This window comes from Malaclemys terrapin, chromosome 24 (genome assembly GCF_027887155.1).
Source record: "Malaclemys terrapin pileata isolate rMalTer1 chromosome 24, rMalTer1.hap1, whole genome shotgun sequence".
NCBI classification, from domain to species: Eukaryota; Metazoa; Chordata; order Testudines; family Emydidae; genus Malaclemys; species Malaclemys terrapin.
Window position 1 is genome coordinate 3191747 of NC_071528.1, and position 17755 is coordinate 3209501.

Genomic DNA, 17755 nt, shown 5'->3' on the forward strand with positions numbered 1-17755 from the left:
AGGGTTGTGAGTTCAATCCTTGAGGGGGCCACTTAGGGATCTGGGGCAAAAATCAGTACTTGATCCTGCTAGTGAAGGCAGGGGGCTGGACTCGATGACCCTTCAGGGTCCCTTCCAGTTCTATGAGATAGGTATATCTCCATAACAGAAGGGGGAGAAAAAAAATCTCAACTTTCCACCCAGGAGTTATTATTCAGCACACCATGAAGTCATGTCTCTTGGACACAGACTTTATACTGGACGTTCCTAAATTAAGTGAGATGTTTAGAATAAAGTGATAGTGTTTATTACTTCAATAAAGTTCATTTGATTAGAATGCATTGTTTATTGCTGGAGATAATCAAGGGAATTGCAGCTGTAATGGGCAGACTCCTGCTTGGTTGGCACTCATTTAATTCCTCATGTTACAGAAAGGGCAGGAAAGGTTTCCTATTATTTCAGAGGAGTTGGTGTAAGGGAAGGAGACAGTCTGGTATCCCAGGAGGCCCTCAGATTACTATGGCAATACGGGCCTTGGAAGGAGAGGGAGGGGTACAGTTCTTTTATAAGAATTGCCCCACCGACCAATGCAGTTATGGGAGTGATGATGATGATGTTTGGTTCACAGAAAAATATGCTCATTTGAAATAAGTTAGAAGAACCCGAACATTCTTTCAAAGTACAATCTGCCATGTAGTACTATGGCATCAGTTTCCCACTGCTAGGTTACAACCAATGGCATTATGAGTACTAGAAAAAGGAACACCACGAGCTCCGTTTCTTCCTGTTTTGAAAAGGAATGTGTGGCACTGGCAGTTCGTGTAACATTGAGGTATTATGAGGGCCGATAGTTTCCCACATGCAGCTCTGCCAATGAACTTCAACTGCTCCCCTGCTATTCCAGTCCTAGAATGCCACACAGCTCAAAGCCCAGGAGCCTCAAACCTTAGCTCCCTGTGCCGCTCCCATCATAGTCCTCTCAAGAGGTTATTGGCCATCAAACTGCGCAGCAGTTCAGTGGTTCAAGAAACAGGAGGAAACTACCAAGTTCCTTCCACCAGCTGGCCTCTGTTGCTAGGGAAACTGACTTGCCTGAGGAGTTTTGGATACATCTGTGGTATTTCTAACTTCACATCTCAAACTGAACTGAAAAGAACTGCAGTTATTACCAGTCCTGTATATTGGCTGAGGCCTGGTTTACACTTAAGTTAGATCAACCTAACTACGTTGCTCAGAGCTGTGAAAAAATTTGCACCCTAAGCAACATGGGTAGGTTGCCCTTGCCCCTAGTGTAGACAGTCTCAAAATGGCTTTTCAAATTTTGGTCTTTTCAAATGGCTTTGCCCTGTCAAATATACTGCACGGTCAGTTACCTGCTACTGGGTCTCTGTAGCTTAAGTTGTCTTGTAGTGTGGACAGCCGGAGAGTTACAAGTATTACAGCAGCCGAGCCACAGCTACATGACTACAGAACTTGTAGAGTAGACGCGTCCTCTAGCAACAGACGGGGTTCTCCCTAGCGACGTGCACAATCCACCTCGCTGAGGAGCAGTAGCTAGGGCAACAGAAGAATTTCACCCAGCTCCTCCAGTACTGAGCCCAATAACTTGTGTCTGACCAACGTTTAACTTCCAGAAAGGCATTCTTATTTGAAGACCTCAGGCGATGGAGAAGCCATCATTTCTTTGGTAGTTTGTTCCAATGGTTAATCATCCTCAGAGTTAAACATTTGTACCCAATTTCTAATGTGAATTTGTCTGGTTTCAGCTCCCAGACATTGGTCCATGTTCTGCTTTTCTCTGTTACATTAAAGAGCCCTTTAGTAGCCAATATTTCCTCCCCATGCAGGTACTTATACAGTAACTCCTCACTTAAAGTTGTCCCAGTTAACGTTGTTTCGTTGCTGATCAATTAGAGAACATGCTCGTTTAAAGTTGTATAATGTTCCCTTCTAACGTCGTTTGGCAGCCGTCTGCTTTTTCCACTGCTTGCAGGAAGAGCAGCCCGCTGGATCTAGCTGGTGGGGGCTTGTAATCAGGGTGGACTGGCAGCCTATCAGCTCCCCGCTCCCCTTAGTTCCCTGTGCTGCAGCTGCCCAGCAGGCTAGCAATTGCCAGCATTGAGCTGTCCCTCCCCCACTGCCATGTGCTGCTCCTGCCCTCTGCCTTGGAGATGCTCCCAGAGACTCCTGCTTGCTGTACGGGGAGAGGGGGGAAGTGGGGGCTAATGTCAGGGTGTCCCCTTCCCTCCAGCTCCTGCACTCCGCTTATGCCATTTCCATAGAGCAAGGGGTACACACAACAGGGTTCAGGATGGAGGGAGCTTCCAGGCAGCAGCTGCAGTCTCAGCAAGCTGATCTAATTAACAAGTCAGTGTACTTAAGACTGGGGTCAGCTACTTAAAGGGGAAATGTGCATCTCTTGCTCTCAGACACACGGTGTGTGTCTCTGTCTGCTATGCTCTCCCCTCCCTCCATGCCTTGTAGAGTGACGTTACATTAACAACCAGTTAACCCTTGAGGACTCAGCCAAATGCTAGTTCATCATTTAGCAGTAAGGCATTCCCTGCGAAATATCCCACCCTCTGACTTCACCACCTCAACCCAGCTTCACAATCATCATCGCTGTGTACCAGTATTAAATTGTTTGTTTAAAACTTATACTGCGTGTGTGTATGTACACAGTAAGGTGTGTGTATATATATATTACACACACACACACACACACACACACCCCCTTTTGTCTGTTGAAAAAAATTTCCCTGGAACCTAACCCCCTCATTTACATTAAATCTTATGGGGAAATTGGATTAGCTTAACATTGCTTTGCTTAAAGTCTCATTTTTCAGGAACATAACTACAACGTTAAGTGAGGAGTTACTGTACACTGTAATCAAGTCAATTCTCAATCTTCTTTTTGGTACGCTAAACAAATTGAGGTCTAAGTTTTCCCAATAAGGTATGTTCGCCAGTCCTCAAATCATTTATGTTTTTTTCCTGTACCCTCTCCAATTTTTAACATCTTTTACGAACATGGACACTAAAACTGGACGCAATATTCCAGCACTGTTCTCATAATGCCGTATACATAGATAAGAAATGGTTACTGACTGTAACTGTGGTCCTTCGAGATCTGATGCGGGCATGTATTCCACTGGGGTGTGTGCACACCCAGTGTACAGGAGCTGGACAATATTGCCTAGTACTACCCATAAGGTGGTGGCGCTTGCGCCTCATGGCTGTAGCCCCTCTCCTGACTATATGAGGCAGCACCAGCCCAACATCCCTCAGTTTCTTCGCACCCAATGCCAGGAGCACAGACTCCAATGCAGAGTGGGCAGAGGGTGGGTTATGAACACGCGTCTGCATCACATCTCGAAGAACCAGTTACAGTAAGGGACCATTTCTTCCTCTTCGAGGAGATGCAGCTGACTCACAAGCAGTACCTGCAGGAAGCGGGACCCGGAGTCTACTTCAGTGGTTTTCAAACGTTCTGTAGCGGTGACCTTTTTCGCACAGTAAGCCTCCGAGTGTGACCCCCCGCTTATACATTAAAAATAGGGGGAGGGTAATTTAATGGTGGCTGGGAGCTGTCAGCCCCACAGAGGTGATAGTTCAGGACCACCAGGTAACCGCCTTGCGACCCCAAGGGGTCATGATTCCCAGTTTGAGAACCCCATGTCTAACTTAACCAAGGACTGCTCCTCCAAAGTTCGCATCTGCTCTGGATGCCACGGTAATTGCATAATGGTTGGTAAACAGATGTGCAGATGACCAAGTGGCAGCCCTGCAAATATCCAGTACTGAAAGGTCATTTAAAATACCTTTGAGGGAGCATAGCTTGTGCTATTTCATATGCAGTCTTGATGCAGGAAGCTATCTACCAGGAGATCATCTGCGAAGAGACTGCTTGTCCCTTCATCCAGTCTGCAAACGACACGAACAGACGAGGCTAATCACAAAAGGGTTTAGTCCTGTCCAGGAAAAAGACAGACAGCACCTGACATCCAGCAAATGAAGCTGCTGGTCCTCCAGGGCTGAATGCGGCTTAGGATAGAACACACGTAGATACACTGCCTGGTTCATATGAAACTAACACCACTTTAGATAAAAGCTTCAGGAGCAACCTCAAGGTCACCTTGTCTTTAGAGAATCGCGTATAAGGAGGCTCTGCCATCTAAACCAGCAACTCTCATACATTCCTTGCAGATGTTAGGGCCATCAGGAATGCAGTTTTTGACACAGAAGAGGAAAAGATAATGATGCAAAAGACACAAACCGAGGTCCCATCAGAGCCATTAAGACTGTACTGAGGTCCAACAAAGGAACTTGTTCTTTCACCGGCAGGTGGCGATGAAGGATTCCGTTCGAGAACCTTGTTGTCATGGATTTGAAAATATCAGTCTCCCCTGAATGAGCAGATGAAATACCAAAATTGCAGTCAAGTGGCCTCTCAATGAACTGAGTGCAAGAGCTGAAGTCTGAAGATGCAACAAGTACTCCAAGATGTCCTGCCTCCCTGTCAACCTTGGATGAACCCTATCAGCAGACGACCACACCAAAAAACGTTTCCATTTGGCCAAACAGGCCAATCTAGTAGATGTTTCCTACTATTAAGTAACACCTGTTGAACAGCCTCAGAGTATTTTTCCTCCTCCTCATTTAACCATGGAGCAGCCATGCAGTGAGATGTAGAGAGCTGAGTGCAGGATACAAGATCTGACTGTGGTGCTGAGTCAGTAGGTGGAGATGAAGTGGGAGAGACATGGGATGCTGAATTGATAATGCCAGGTCAGAAAACCAACTCTGCTTCGGCCACACTGGAGCAATGAGGATGACCTTGGCATGGTCCAACTTGAGTTTGATGATTACCTGCAGGATGATTGGAATCAGAGGGAAAGCATACAAGATTGCTGATTCCCAACTTAGATGAAGGGCATTGGCCAGAGAGCCCGGACTAAAGCCCCGCTGAAAGCAAAAGAGACATTTCTTCTTGTCTCTTGTAGCGAACAGATTTATCATAGGAATGCTCCAAATTGTAAAGATGGACTGAAGGACACTGGACTTCAGAGACCACTTGTGAGTCAAGGAGAAATTGCTACTGAGGTGATCTGTGAATTGATTCCAGGCTGCAGGTAAGTGATCAGCCACAGTAGTAATGTTCTCGCTGATGCAAAACTGCCAGGTCGGATTGTTACCTGACACAGCACTTTCAAGTGTGTTCCTCCTTGTCTGTTCACATAATACGTCACGGTGGTATTGTCCATAATAATGTGATCCACTGATTCGATATCAAAAGGCAACATGCATTGTAAATGGCTCAAAGCTCCAGAATGTATATATACCTGTTCTGACCATAGACCCTGGACTCTGTGACCACAAATGCACTCCCCAGCCTAGCGAGGAGTCAGTGACAATGGTCCTGGTGAGCGGTGACTGGCATACAGTGATGGATAGTCCAGAGCAATGTAAGGAGTCCAGGGATCAGTGGAGGGCGCAGGATCAATCTGTCCACGGAGTGCTGGGTTGGACGAGAAATTGTCCTCAGCCACATTTGGAGAGGCAAAGATCGAACCTGGCAAATTAGGCCACCTGCATGCAAGCAGCCATGTGATCCAACAGCCCCAGGCACATTCAAGCTGCAGGCTCAGAGTGCAGCTCCACACAGAGGACGAACTGCCTGAAAACAGTCTGAAGGCAGAAGCGCTCTCAAACTCTGGTCAGCGTATCTCAGCCGATTGCAAGGATGTCTTGGCCACCAAACAGGCCTTGACTATCAATGCTCAAAAGTCCTCCCTGGAGGTTTCAGGTAACTGGTCTACAAATTTAGACATAGCTGTCAAATTAATAACCTTGTACTTGGACAGCAATGCCTGCTGGTTCACAATACACATATGCAGGGAAGAGAAAGTATAGATTTTCCAATGCATTAAATCCACCCTCTTGGACTCCCTGGCCTTGGATGCAGACTTACAGGGCCTATCATTCCCGGCAGTCACAACCAGGGAATCAGGGACTGGGAGAGAATAGAAACCTTCAAAACCCTGCACACGTACAAAATAGCGTTTCTCTGAACACTTTGCATCAGGCAGCACTGAAGCCAGAGTACTCCAAAGAACCTTTGCAAGCTCTAGGAGCGCATCGTTAATACAGAGGCCTACCCTCCCTGGGGCAGATGGCTAGTAGCTATCCAGTAGTTTGCAAGTATTCTTGTGCAGGAACTCTGACTGTACCGGGGAGCAGCTTGAAGGACCTCCTCCATCCTGTGTGTCAGCAATAGCACAGTGTCAGTCCATACTACTTTTAGACAAAGAGTAAGAATCTCCATGAGACCGGGAGAGGTCCTGATTGGCCTTATGAAACCTCTTCCACCAGCGCACTTGAGGAGTCAAACAACTTCTCCATCTCTTCAGAGAGATGCCAGTCCTGGAATGCAGACTGCATCAGTCACTGAGCGAGAGGGCGACCTCCAATCCGATGCGGGCCGTGGAGCCGAACCAGGCCTCACGGCTGCTTGAGGAGGTGCTGCTTCAGCTCGAAGGCCTCTAGCCACCTTTTAGTGAACAATTTACAAACTGAACACCGCTCCTTGGTGTGACCCTCACTCAAATAGAGCAAGCACATTGTTTGGGGGATCATTAATGGGGATCGCCTCCTTTCTTTCTCCGCCCCCGAAGATAGTCAGTGTCTGAACCTTGGTGAGGACATCACCCAGAGCAACTAAGTAGGGTACTAACTATACAACTACATACAGAGAAAAATCTCAGTAACAGAAAAGGAATTGTGAGGAATTGTGTAGTGAAAACCACAGAGCTCTGATTCCAGCCACTGGTGGTAAGAAAGTGAGGGGTGTTTTATTTTAGTATGGTATACTAGTATTTTTTAATCAGAATATTGTGCGTACAAATCCTTTAAAAAGTAAGTATATTACATCTACACAGCTATCAAAAAAACTTCCGATTTCATTCTCAGAAGAGATTATAAGACCTATTTTCCATAAAACCATGTTGACTAGTACGAATTATACTGCTATCCTTTAATTCTTGATTCACTGAATCCCGTATCAGTTTCTCTATTTTGTCTGGGATTGATGTCAGGCTAACCAGCCTAAGGTTACTTGAGTCATCCTGCTTGTCCTTTTGAATATTGCCACAGCATTAGCACTCTTCCAGTCTTCTGGAAGTTCCCCAGTATCCCAAGATTTATTAAAAATTAACATCAGCGGGCAACAGATCTCCTCAGTCAGCTCTTTTAGGACTCTTGGTGCTGGTTATCTGGGCCTGCACCCTGGAGAGGTCAATCCATAAATATATTTAACCACTGATTCCATATCTGATACTGCATCTAGTAAGAAAACGGCTTCACTCACAACCATAAATCTCCCTCCGCAACAAAAGTCTCTGGGAATTACAGTAATTTCTCTCAGGCAGGTTTTCCTGTACTGCATGAACCTGATCCACTGAAATGTTCACCAAGAATGATCATTCACAATGAGCACCAACATAGCCATCTGCACACATGCACTGGGTCAGTGATATTTGCCTTTATCTTTAGTCTTTCTAAATTGCCGGGATATAGATTTATACCAAGGTTCCCTTTCCCGAATGGAACAAGCACTCCTGCAGTCTGTAACCAGGTTTTGATCACAATAGGAAAATATTCTTGCAATTCTGTCTCACTGGGCCAGTGGTTAAGCAGAAAAATGGCAAGTGTCAGAACAGAGCTCCCTCTGGGATGTTTCACACAGTGGAACTGCTAACAGAGCAGAATACTGCTGCTAAGAAGCAAACTCAATGATCCTCTCCCACAGCCTCTGTTGGTTGCTGTATTTCTCCATGGTTCTGCATCTTGATGTTAGCAAGATTAATGGCAAATCCTAGAGCAGCTGTGGAAGGGGTGAGTCACACCACCATGTGTGAAATACTTGCTGAAGAGAAGCAGAAAACCCCCTCTACATACACCCAGGGAATCACAAATACCCATGCATCATAAAGCTATATTTTAGCTGTAAATAAAGCTGCAGCAATTTTACTGCATACAGCATTTTCTGAGAGAAATGGAAACCCCAAGGACAATAAGACAGCAGTGGTGTAAAACCTAGCATAATCCAGCAGCCTTAAACCATGCCCAAATCCAACAGAATTGTAAAAAAGGGAGCATGAGGAATGGTGTCTCTTCTAGGCAATTTAATAAACTATAAAGCAGTGATACCGGGCCACATTCTGAGGTCTTTCATATGCAAACTACTAATGAAGTTCATGAGAGGTACAGTGGTGTGGTACTGATTCTCTTCCTTTTTGTCTGTTACGTCAATTTAGATCATAAACTCTTCAGGTAGGAACCGTTTCTTGCTAATGTGTATGTACAGCACCTAGCACAGTGGAGCACTGATTTCAGATGGAGCCTCTACATACTGCCATAATACCAATATTAATAGGAATTTGCCCATGTGAGAAGGCAAGTCTGAGCCGGAGCTCAGGATTTGACCCACCTCTGAGGAGGAACAGAAAATGGGAAACTTACATCAACGTTGTCAATGTCAAGAATTCTGGAGTGGAAGAGATGACCCATTGCTTTGGCTTGTTGGATTGGATGAGCAAGCTGACTGTAAGTCTAAATAAAGCAATATAAACTTTGGTTACATGTTTGAACTTTTCAGATCCTAGGAAATCCGTGACAAAGGAAAGGAAGAGGGAGGATTCTTTACAGTGAAAATTTCAAAAGAAACAAACCAAAATGAACAATCTTGGTTCTTTGAAAATATGCTGATTACCATATTAATGCAAATATCAGGTGGTTTCATTAAATGCTCTGGGAGGTGGGGGGTCCTCAATCCAGCCCTGTCTGGGACTCCCTCTGTCATGCAGCTGGACATAAAATTAATGACATAGAACATATGCATTGAGAGTACCTGCTAGCCAAAGTATTTACAGTTCTGATCTGACAGCAAACATGGAAACAGTCTGGGAAGCAAGTGAACTTTCTAGCCATTTCCCCAGTACACAGAACTTGGAGATTAGCCCAGTTTTTCCTGGCTCCTTTTTAGACGCACATGCTTCATTATTATTTATGCATCAAAAACTGTTGTCCTGGATGCTGAATTGCTATTTGCTTCCAGCAATATACTAGGTGTAGGTCAAACAAAAAGGAAGGCACAGTCTGTGCCTTGAAAAGCTTCTAATCTTCATCACAAATCCTAAAAGTGCAAATAACCTGCAGAAGTTTACTGGTAAGGAGGTTAGACTAACAGGAGTCAAAGCAGAGGGTTCTGAAGGGAGATTAGACAGGGAAACCTTACTGAACCAAGAACTGCACCCTGAGAGCTAGTGGGTGCTATTTAATTATTCTCAAACCTGATTTGAACATTGGCCAGTTGTTTATTAGAGTTTTTATACACACAGAAGTCTGCACTACATTTATTATACTGGACTTTCACGAAGGATGAATCATTAGCACAACAAAAGGCAGAGTCAGAAAAGTTTTAGAGGGGGTAATTTGTTCTCTTCCTATTATACCTCATGAGAGTTTGAGACCATCCCTGGGAATGGCTATTTCCCTAGTTCTCTATAAATTAGCACATGGTGCTGGTTTGCTACAAATAGCGATTTGCACAATTGCATTTGAGACCTCCCCCACCGATGTGCTAGATTCTCCCATCAATGGGACACACTATTCATTTCCTCAGCTGGTTTTGCAGCTGACTCAACTTGGCTAGTTTTATTTTTAAGTTTAAAATAAAACACGTAGGAAACGCTTGCCTCTCAGTATTTCAGGCATGGGGGTAAGCCTGCTGCCTCCTCTACAAACTTTTCAAGAGGGCTGTCCTACAGAGTAAACTAAAGTACTTAAAATCAGTGCTGAAATGCTTGCAGAAGGCTTTAAACATCCCACTCTGTTATACCAAGGTATTGATAGTTTTATTCTGAATAAAGACACAAACAATCAAGAGACTGAAGCCCTATGAAAAGGATCTGCCCAGTTCAAAATGCAGAAGATTCCCTGCACAAGCTTATCTGGTTTATGTGAATTTCCAGCCCTCTTGTGGTGGAAATTGATGCAACTTTAAAACATTAAAAATGATGAGCAATTAAATTTCCTTTTTAACAAAAAGGATACAATTTTCTGTTCATTGTCAACAGCTCAATTATTCTGGAGCAGGACAGGCAGCAGAAACAGACAGCATTTAAAGGACAAGAATAAATGAATCTCCAGACAAAGGTTGCTTCCACAAATTTAAAAAAATGTGTTGATGGAGCTATTGCTGAAGTTACAGATCAGATACAGTTTACATACATTTGTGTTTAGAGAAGTGGACTCAACGCTGAAATTCTATCATACTAGACAGCTGGGAAAACATCTATACTATTTTATAGCACACAAGATCAAGGTAGATATTTCTCAGAAGACCAAACAAAGGGGACAAACATGAGGGAGGGGCTGGGGAAAGGAAGGACAAGGCACACAGCAGTATCATAATGGGGATGGTGACTGTTTGGCCAAGGTTAGGGCGGCCATGCTGAACCTAATCTTGGGACATTTCAGGCCCAAAATTAACACTAGAGGGGAACCCCAGCCTTTAGAGACTCAATATTAATCTTTATACTTACTGCTTCATAGCACCAATCTTTGAGGACATCCAGGTCTCCAGATGTCATAGCCTAAAAAGGAAGTAATAAATAAGCAATACAAACATGGGAACTTTTAAAACATCTGTCAAACTATCAGCTCTTGAAAAGTGACCTTCTTTAAATTCTATATTATGCCATGACACCTTTCTCCTAACCTGCCTCAACATGGAGTGAGATGAAATTTCAGACATTAAGGTGATGAGCAGTACAGAAGTACCTATCAGTACATACTGCTTGAGATAATCACAGATCTTAGGCTTAAGTAGGTAACATGCACCAAACTGTTAATACCTTCCAGCAATTTTCAAGTTTGGGGAGATGTATTTTAGCAGGAACACAGAAGCAGGTGCAAACAGCAGGAACAAATGGTCAATTTTCAACATGGCAAAAGGTCAACAGTAGCACATTCAGTTAAACTGAAAGGCAATAATACATTTCCAATTAATGAAAGGATTTTTTAAAAAAAATATTGCATAATTAACTTGTGGCACCTACTCCTATAAGATATTATTGAAACCAAGAAATTAGCTGGATTCAAGAGAGAACTGGACATAGATAGATAGATAGATAGAAGGGGTATATGGGGAGAGAGAGAGAGAGAGAGAGAGAGAGAGAGAGAGAGAGAGAGAGAGAGAACGAACATCCACAGTTCCATTAGGCAGGATAACTTTCAATGCAATAGATATAATAAACCTTCAAGCTTCAAGTCATAAGTGAACTTACTGCCTAGGGTTAAAAAGACCCTTCCCCATGGGCAGTCTATTCTATAAGTGTCCATCTAAGGGTTTCTGCACCTTCCTTGAAGCATTTAGCATCGGCCACTGTTAGAAGCAGGATAAAAGATGGTCCAATCCTGTGTCACAATTCCTATATTCCTTAGTTTTAGGCTCTGTCTACACTACAGATACAGCTATGTGTTTAACCAGTTTGAGAGACACTCAACTGATCAGTTATTACACACAGATGTGACCACACACCTGCTTTCAAAATATACCACCTCCTCACTGTGGATGTCCTGCTTACCCATAAACATCAAATCCTTTTTTGATCATCCTAAGCAACTGGCTCAATGAGCTCTTATGGCCGCGAGCTCCAGACAAACTGTGAAATGTGTTAAGGAGTATTTCCTTTTATTAGTTTTAACTACACCTCTTGCACTATAATTGCACATCTCCCTGTTCTTACATCATAAGAAATAAAGAATAGCATTCTTATTTAGTCTAACATCCATGGGTTTATATACCATTCTCATTTTCCTTCTCTAAACAATCCCAATCTTTTCAACTTCTCCTTACAAAGTCATTTCAAGCCAGTAATTCATTTTGCCACCCCGCTTGTCAACACTATATATTGTCTGTCGTACTACCCAGAACGAGGTAATATATTTTATTGGATAAACTTCTGTTGGTGAAAGACAAGTTTTAGAGCTCACACAGAGCTCTTCTTCAGGTCTGGTCCAGTTCAGATCCAGACTTGCAGAAGAGCTCTGTGTAAGATCGAAAGCTTGTTTCGTTCACCAACAGAAGTTGGTCCAGTAAAAGGTATTATTTCACCCACCTTGTCTCTAATAACCTGGGACCAACACAGCTACAACAACACTGCATACAATACTACCCATTCATCTAACTATGTTAGGTCCCTCTGGAGCTCTTAGCATTCGTCACTCAGAGAGAGAGGCAGTTTGTTTTCCAGTCTGGTCAGGGCCTAAAACCTGCTAGACTGGGTGGGGTTGTTCTCCTGACCTGAGATTCATCACTCCTTACACTAAGTCATTTCTTCCAGTTCGTTAAGCTGGGCTGGAACCCTGAGTTCGAGAGGCAAAAAGCCAGTCACCCAGCACTGATTTTTATCTTTAGCAAAATCAAACAGTCTGAGTTGGAAGCCTTCTGTGAGACTTTAAGGATAGAAATAAGTGCATCATGTCCCTGCCCCTCTAACTCACCTCCAGAATATTGGGGATTATGTCCTTCTCACATTGGTTTAGAAACTGATCCTTGTCAAAAGCTGGGTCCACTTTGAGAATCTCTGTCAAAACCTCTGACATTTCTGTCTTCGAGAACAGCCCACCTGACAAGGCAATTCAATTTAATGAGCCTTTGTTGGCACAAGTGTTGCCAAAAGGTAAGGGAGACACACAGCCTTCACATATCTATCACATAAGTCAATTCTGCCAGGACAGAGCTAAACATTGTGTTTGGGGTTTTAATTTTATCCCCATTTGTCATTACTGCCCACTCCTGAGCCAGTGGCTGGTTGCTACAACATTCCACAAGACGCATATATGCAAAATATCAGGAAGCCCCAAATTCCTTCCCAAAGGCTAGTAATACCCGGAGGGCAGCAGCACTAATACTCCCCCATTGTTAATCCTGAGTCTCAGCTATGTGTCACGTAACCCTCGAGAGACTCTTCTCAACAAAGATGAAATGTTACCTATTAAACCGGTGACTTTGTCTGTAACAGCTCTAGATGCCCGAATGAAGGCGTTATCACTTTCATCATACTTCATCTTCATTTCAAAAAACCCTGAAAGAAGAGGGGAGATCAGCATCATTGCCTTGCCATTTCACTCTTGTGCATCTTAAATTGGAATTAGCATGTTCTAGTTCAAGACTGGACAGGTCTGACTGAGGGGTTTGGACTTTACCTATGAAGTCCTTTCCGGTCGTATGCTGTAATATATTTCAATACTTCAGTGACAAGAGTTTTTTCCGTCATTGCTTTCCCACAATTAGGGATAAATTATCTTAACCATTAATCTTTTTCCATAGCTTTTACAGATTGGTTTCTCCTCTGCATGAGCGTCAGAGCCCAAAGATCATACAGCTGTCATTCTTCTGGCCTAGGAGAAATAAAGTATCTGCCAACTCAGCAAATAGTGCTCCTGAATCATCCCAGCAGGTTACAGCATTGGTGCAAGGCCTTCCATCCCTCCCCACAGCACACCACTTGCACCCAGAAAGCCAGTGTCCAGGAACATAATCCAAAACCACGTCAGTGGCAGTGCAGGATACTAACATTAGACTAATACCTTTCAGCAGGTTCCTGGTCCAAGAGAAAACCTTGCTGATTTAGGTCTGGGAAAGTACAGTAGAACCTCAGAGTTACAAACACCAGAGTTACGAACTGACCAGTCAACCACACACCTCATTTGGAACTGGAAATGCACAATCAGGCAACAGCAGAGATCAAAAGAGAAAGAGGAAAAAATAAAAAAGCAAACAGTACAGTGCTGTGTTAAATGTAAACTACTAAAAAAGAAAAGAAAAGCAGCATTTTTTTTCTGCACAGTAAGGTTTCAAAGCTGTATTAAGTCAATGTGCAGTTGTAAACTTTTGAAAGAACCACCGTAATGTTTTGTTCAGCGTTACGAACATTTCAGAGTTACGAATATCCTCCATTCCGGAGGTGTTCATAACTCTGAGGTTCTACTTTAGAGCAAGGACAACAAGGTTCTAAGCAGCAATGCACTCCCAAACCTCGAGGACAAAGATAAGGCCTAAGACAGAAATAAATCTCCTGGGATGAAGGGGCAATATCCACCCCTCTGCTACAGCTCTTTGTAGCTGTTCTTAGGAAACCAGAGATCAGAATTATTTTTGGGGCATTAGTGGAAGGAAGGAGATGAGATCCTGCAAAGCAGAGTCTCCAAGATAGATATAGAAGCGGGTGTTAAAAAAGTAGGGAATTGATAGTGTAATCCCATTGCAAAAACAGATTAAAATTGCCATACCACATATCCCATCTAGTCCAGTATTCTATCGCTGACAGCAGCTAGTTCCAGAAGAAGCTGCATTAGGTAGTTCTGGGAAAGCCTGCCCACAGTGGAGGTTTCTTCCCAAAGCATATTAGTCAATGGTTGGCTTAAGCTCTGAATCTTACTCCTTATAAAAACTAGTTTTACTATCTGATATCTTCACATACACAGTATATAAAGGGAGCAACAACTAGCTCTGCTCTACATAGCCTGGGCACAACCCCACCGCAATACTGTGTGCGGCTCTGGGTCCCACAGTTCAGGAAGGACACAGAAAAACTAGAGAAAAGAACAACAATCCTGCATCTTGGTGGGGGTTAGACACCCTTGCAGTCGCTTCTAACTCTACGATTCTAAAGAAGCAATTCATCTTCAATCACTGCACAATCTGTGTAACATGAAGGGAATCTGAAGGAGCTAAATGTATTGTCTAGCAGAGATTATTCTGGGGGATTGTCAGGGCGACCAATGAATATTTTCAAGAGAATCCTGTCTCACAAGAGAGTGGGACAAGGAGCAAGTGAGCAAAAAGATAAGGAAATATTCAGGCTAAATATTAGGAAAAAATTCTTAACAGTCAGAGCAATGGAAAGGTTAAAGGATTTTGTGATTTATCTTGGAAAACACGGGCAAGCTGGAAACCAGGCAGCCTTCTTTGAACCAGTTATTTCTGATTATTGAAATATGTCTTCAGCATGCTCTCTTTACTCCTTTCAGCCTTATTAACAAGCCAGACTATTATCATGTATTACCCAATAAGCACAGGATGCAACATGGTCAGCTAATGGTGCTGATGGGAAACTGGGATTACAAACAGTCCAAAAGAGAGATGAAACGCCCACAATCCCACAGATGGGACCAATTCAAAAAAAGAACTTGGCTTGCTGCAGGCAAGACTCTGTGGCATACGCTGTGTGTCAGAAAGAAGCCCACAGTCTGCCCACTATCAGATTACATGAGTCACAGGCTTCATGCCACTCTCAGGTTGCATACAGTGCTCTGGCTGCTCCTCAGTGCCAGAATGCATCTGATTAGAAAGACCATGTTCAGAGTTCAGTATTCTTACGGCTGTCAGTCACAGCCATCTACAAGATGGAAATACACAGTGGGGAATTCCGATTTCAAGAACTGGGAGCAGTGGAAAAATATCTTTCTGTTAAAGACTGCGGGGGGGTGTCCCAACACAAATGGAGCAGCCTGGAATAACTGCAGTGTCAGCAGCTACACCTACTTTCCATCTCACACCGCCTCACAATAACAGCAATGACAAAAGTGGCCAGGATTTGTATTATGTTGAGACTAGTTGCACAGATGGTAAGAGAGCAAAGATAACTGGAAATTAAGTTCTGTCCCTTAAGCTTTGGGAACACTTACTATTGAAGACCACATTGTTGTCTTTGAAATCTTTCCACTGCTGATACCATTTGGAATCCTTGTGCAGCACCACACCCATCGCCTCCCTAGGGAAGAGCAAAAGGCAAGTATTTCATGAATCAACAGCCGAACTCTTAATGAGACTGGAGACAGGGAAAAAGATAGTGATGACCATTCACTGTGCAGACTGCAGCTGACACCTGGGACACACATTGTGTGAACCTCAGTGAATGGGTGGAGCGGAGAGGGGTTGGAAGGAAAGGTCAGGAGTTCAGATTTGATCCCATTAAGCTAATGTTGACAGTGAGACATCCAGGAAATATCATAGAGACCTGCTCAAATATCTGAGGTGAGGAAGACAAAAATACTAGAATACCCATATCAAAATTTCAAGTCAGAACAATATATTCTTTGTTAATGCACAAAGCAACAGAGGGTCCCGTGGCACCTTTAAGACTAACAGAAGTATTGGGAGCATAAGCTTTCGTGGGTAAGAACCTCACTTCTTCAGATGCAAGTAATGGAGATCTCCAGATGCATTACTTTCATCTGAAAAAGTGAGGTTCTTACCCACGAAAGCTTATGCTCCCAATACTTCTGTTAGTCTTAAAGGTGCCACAGGACCCTCTGTTGCTTTTTACAGATTCAGACTAACACGGCTACCCCTCTGATATTTGTTAATGCACAGTAACTCAAACATCTGATGCATTTTCTTTCAACTTTGCAGAAATATTGTATTTTGCCTTCAGAATAACCTTGCCAATCTTCAGGTCAAACCAAAGTTATAGGAGGAATAAAATATGGCTTTCCAACAGAAGCTGGCTGCAATCTTGATTAGGGAGAATCTACCAATCACAATAACTGCACCACCCCTCTTACCCATAGAAATGGAGTGCCACTGAGCTTCTATCCCTGCCCAGCTTCTACTCAGAGAAGATCACTCCCTCAAACCATCCCTTATCCCTGCAGCCTGACCTCACCTCTAGACTCCACCTCCCAATCTGTGCCCCAAGTTTGGAAACATTCATCAGATAATGTTCAGCAGATCACATATGGCAACAGTCTCTTTTTATTCAATACATACTCATTAGCTTCAAATATTCTCTCTTCGATCTTCTCTCCAGCAAATTCCGTTCTTTTCCTAAGTCGCTCAGGACGTCTGTAAGGACCCGTCTGCCCTATTTCCTTCTTCATTGTTTCTACTCCCTGAAAGGAAAACCATTCCTGTTAGAGTGGACTTGTTGCAGAAATCCATCACCTCAGTTGAAAAGAAGATAGAGTATGTGGGTCACGTTCAGCCCTGTTATAAGCAAATACACCATCACTTAAAACAAGGTTAAATGTGACCCTGCATTTGGGAAGTTAACAGCAGATATACAATAAAACAGCTGTCTGGATCAGGCTGAGAATAAAACGGTGGAAAGGAAACTGGGGAACTGACCAAACTAACAGACGCTTGGTAAAGAAGTCTCTGCAGAGAGGAGGAGTGGAAACCCTGGCAATTCAGGTGAGAATTCTTACTGAAAGATAGTGCTGACTTGCCTGGCTTTAAGGAAGAATAAGTTCCTAAGTCCTAAATGCTATGATTCCAGTTAGGAAGAAAGGAGCTACAGGACAGCAGAAAATGCAAGAGAGCAGGACTGAAATGACAAATATATCTGATATTAAGGACAGGGAGAGGCAGCCAAAATTATAGGAGAGCATATTTTCAAGGTCAGCCAAATCCAGTTCTCAGTCCCAGACCCAAGCAAGAGAAAAAGCTCTGAGTCATCTGAAATGTGCATCTGTAAGCCAAAAAAACAGGCAGGTAAATTATTCACAGCAAACTGCATCACCATTGGTGAGAAAACAGGTTCTGGGACTGAATTCAAGTCATGCTGCTGGACCACATGGAGTTGTGTGGAGAAGTCTCAATAGTGCATCTAAGCCAGAGGAAGAAGTGGTGGATATCAACTCTCTTGGTTGAGTTTCTGTTTAGGGAAGGGATTTTCTAGCCTCAGATACAAGTAAACTTTAGGCA

The 17755-nt window shown here is 43.5% G+C and overlaps 1 protein-coding gene across 3 annotated transcripts in view; it reads right to left on the reverse strand.

Moving 5' to 3' along the window:
• The window catches only part of TIMM44 (translocase of inner mitochondrial membrane 44), a 60393-nt gene that overhangs the window by 14074 nt on the left and 28564 nt on the right, over positions 1-17755 (reverse strand). For all 3 annotated transcript variants that reach the window (XM_054013571.1, XM_054013574.1, XM_054013572.1), the window contains exons 6-11: positions 16820-16941; positions 15736-15821; positions 13038-13130; positions 12547-12671; positions 10584-10634; positions 8500-8589 (exon numbers count right to left, since the gene is read on the reverse strand). In XM_054013571.1, coding sequence (XP_053869546.1) covers positions 8500-8589; positions 10584-10634; positions 12547-12671; positions 13038-13130; positions 15736-15821; positions 16820-16941 — 567 coding nt within the window. The remainder of the gene's footprint in view (positions 1-8499; positions 8590-10583; positions 10635-12546; positions 12672-13037; positions 13131-15735; positions 15822-16819; positions 16942-17755) is intronic.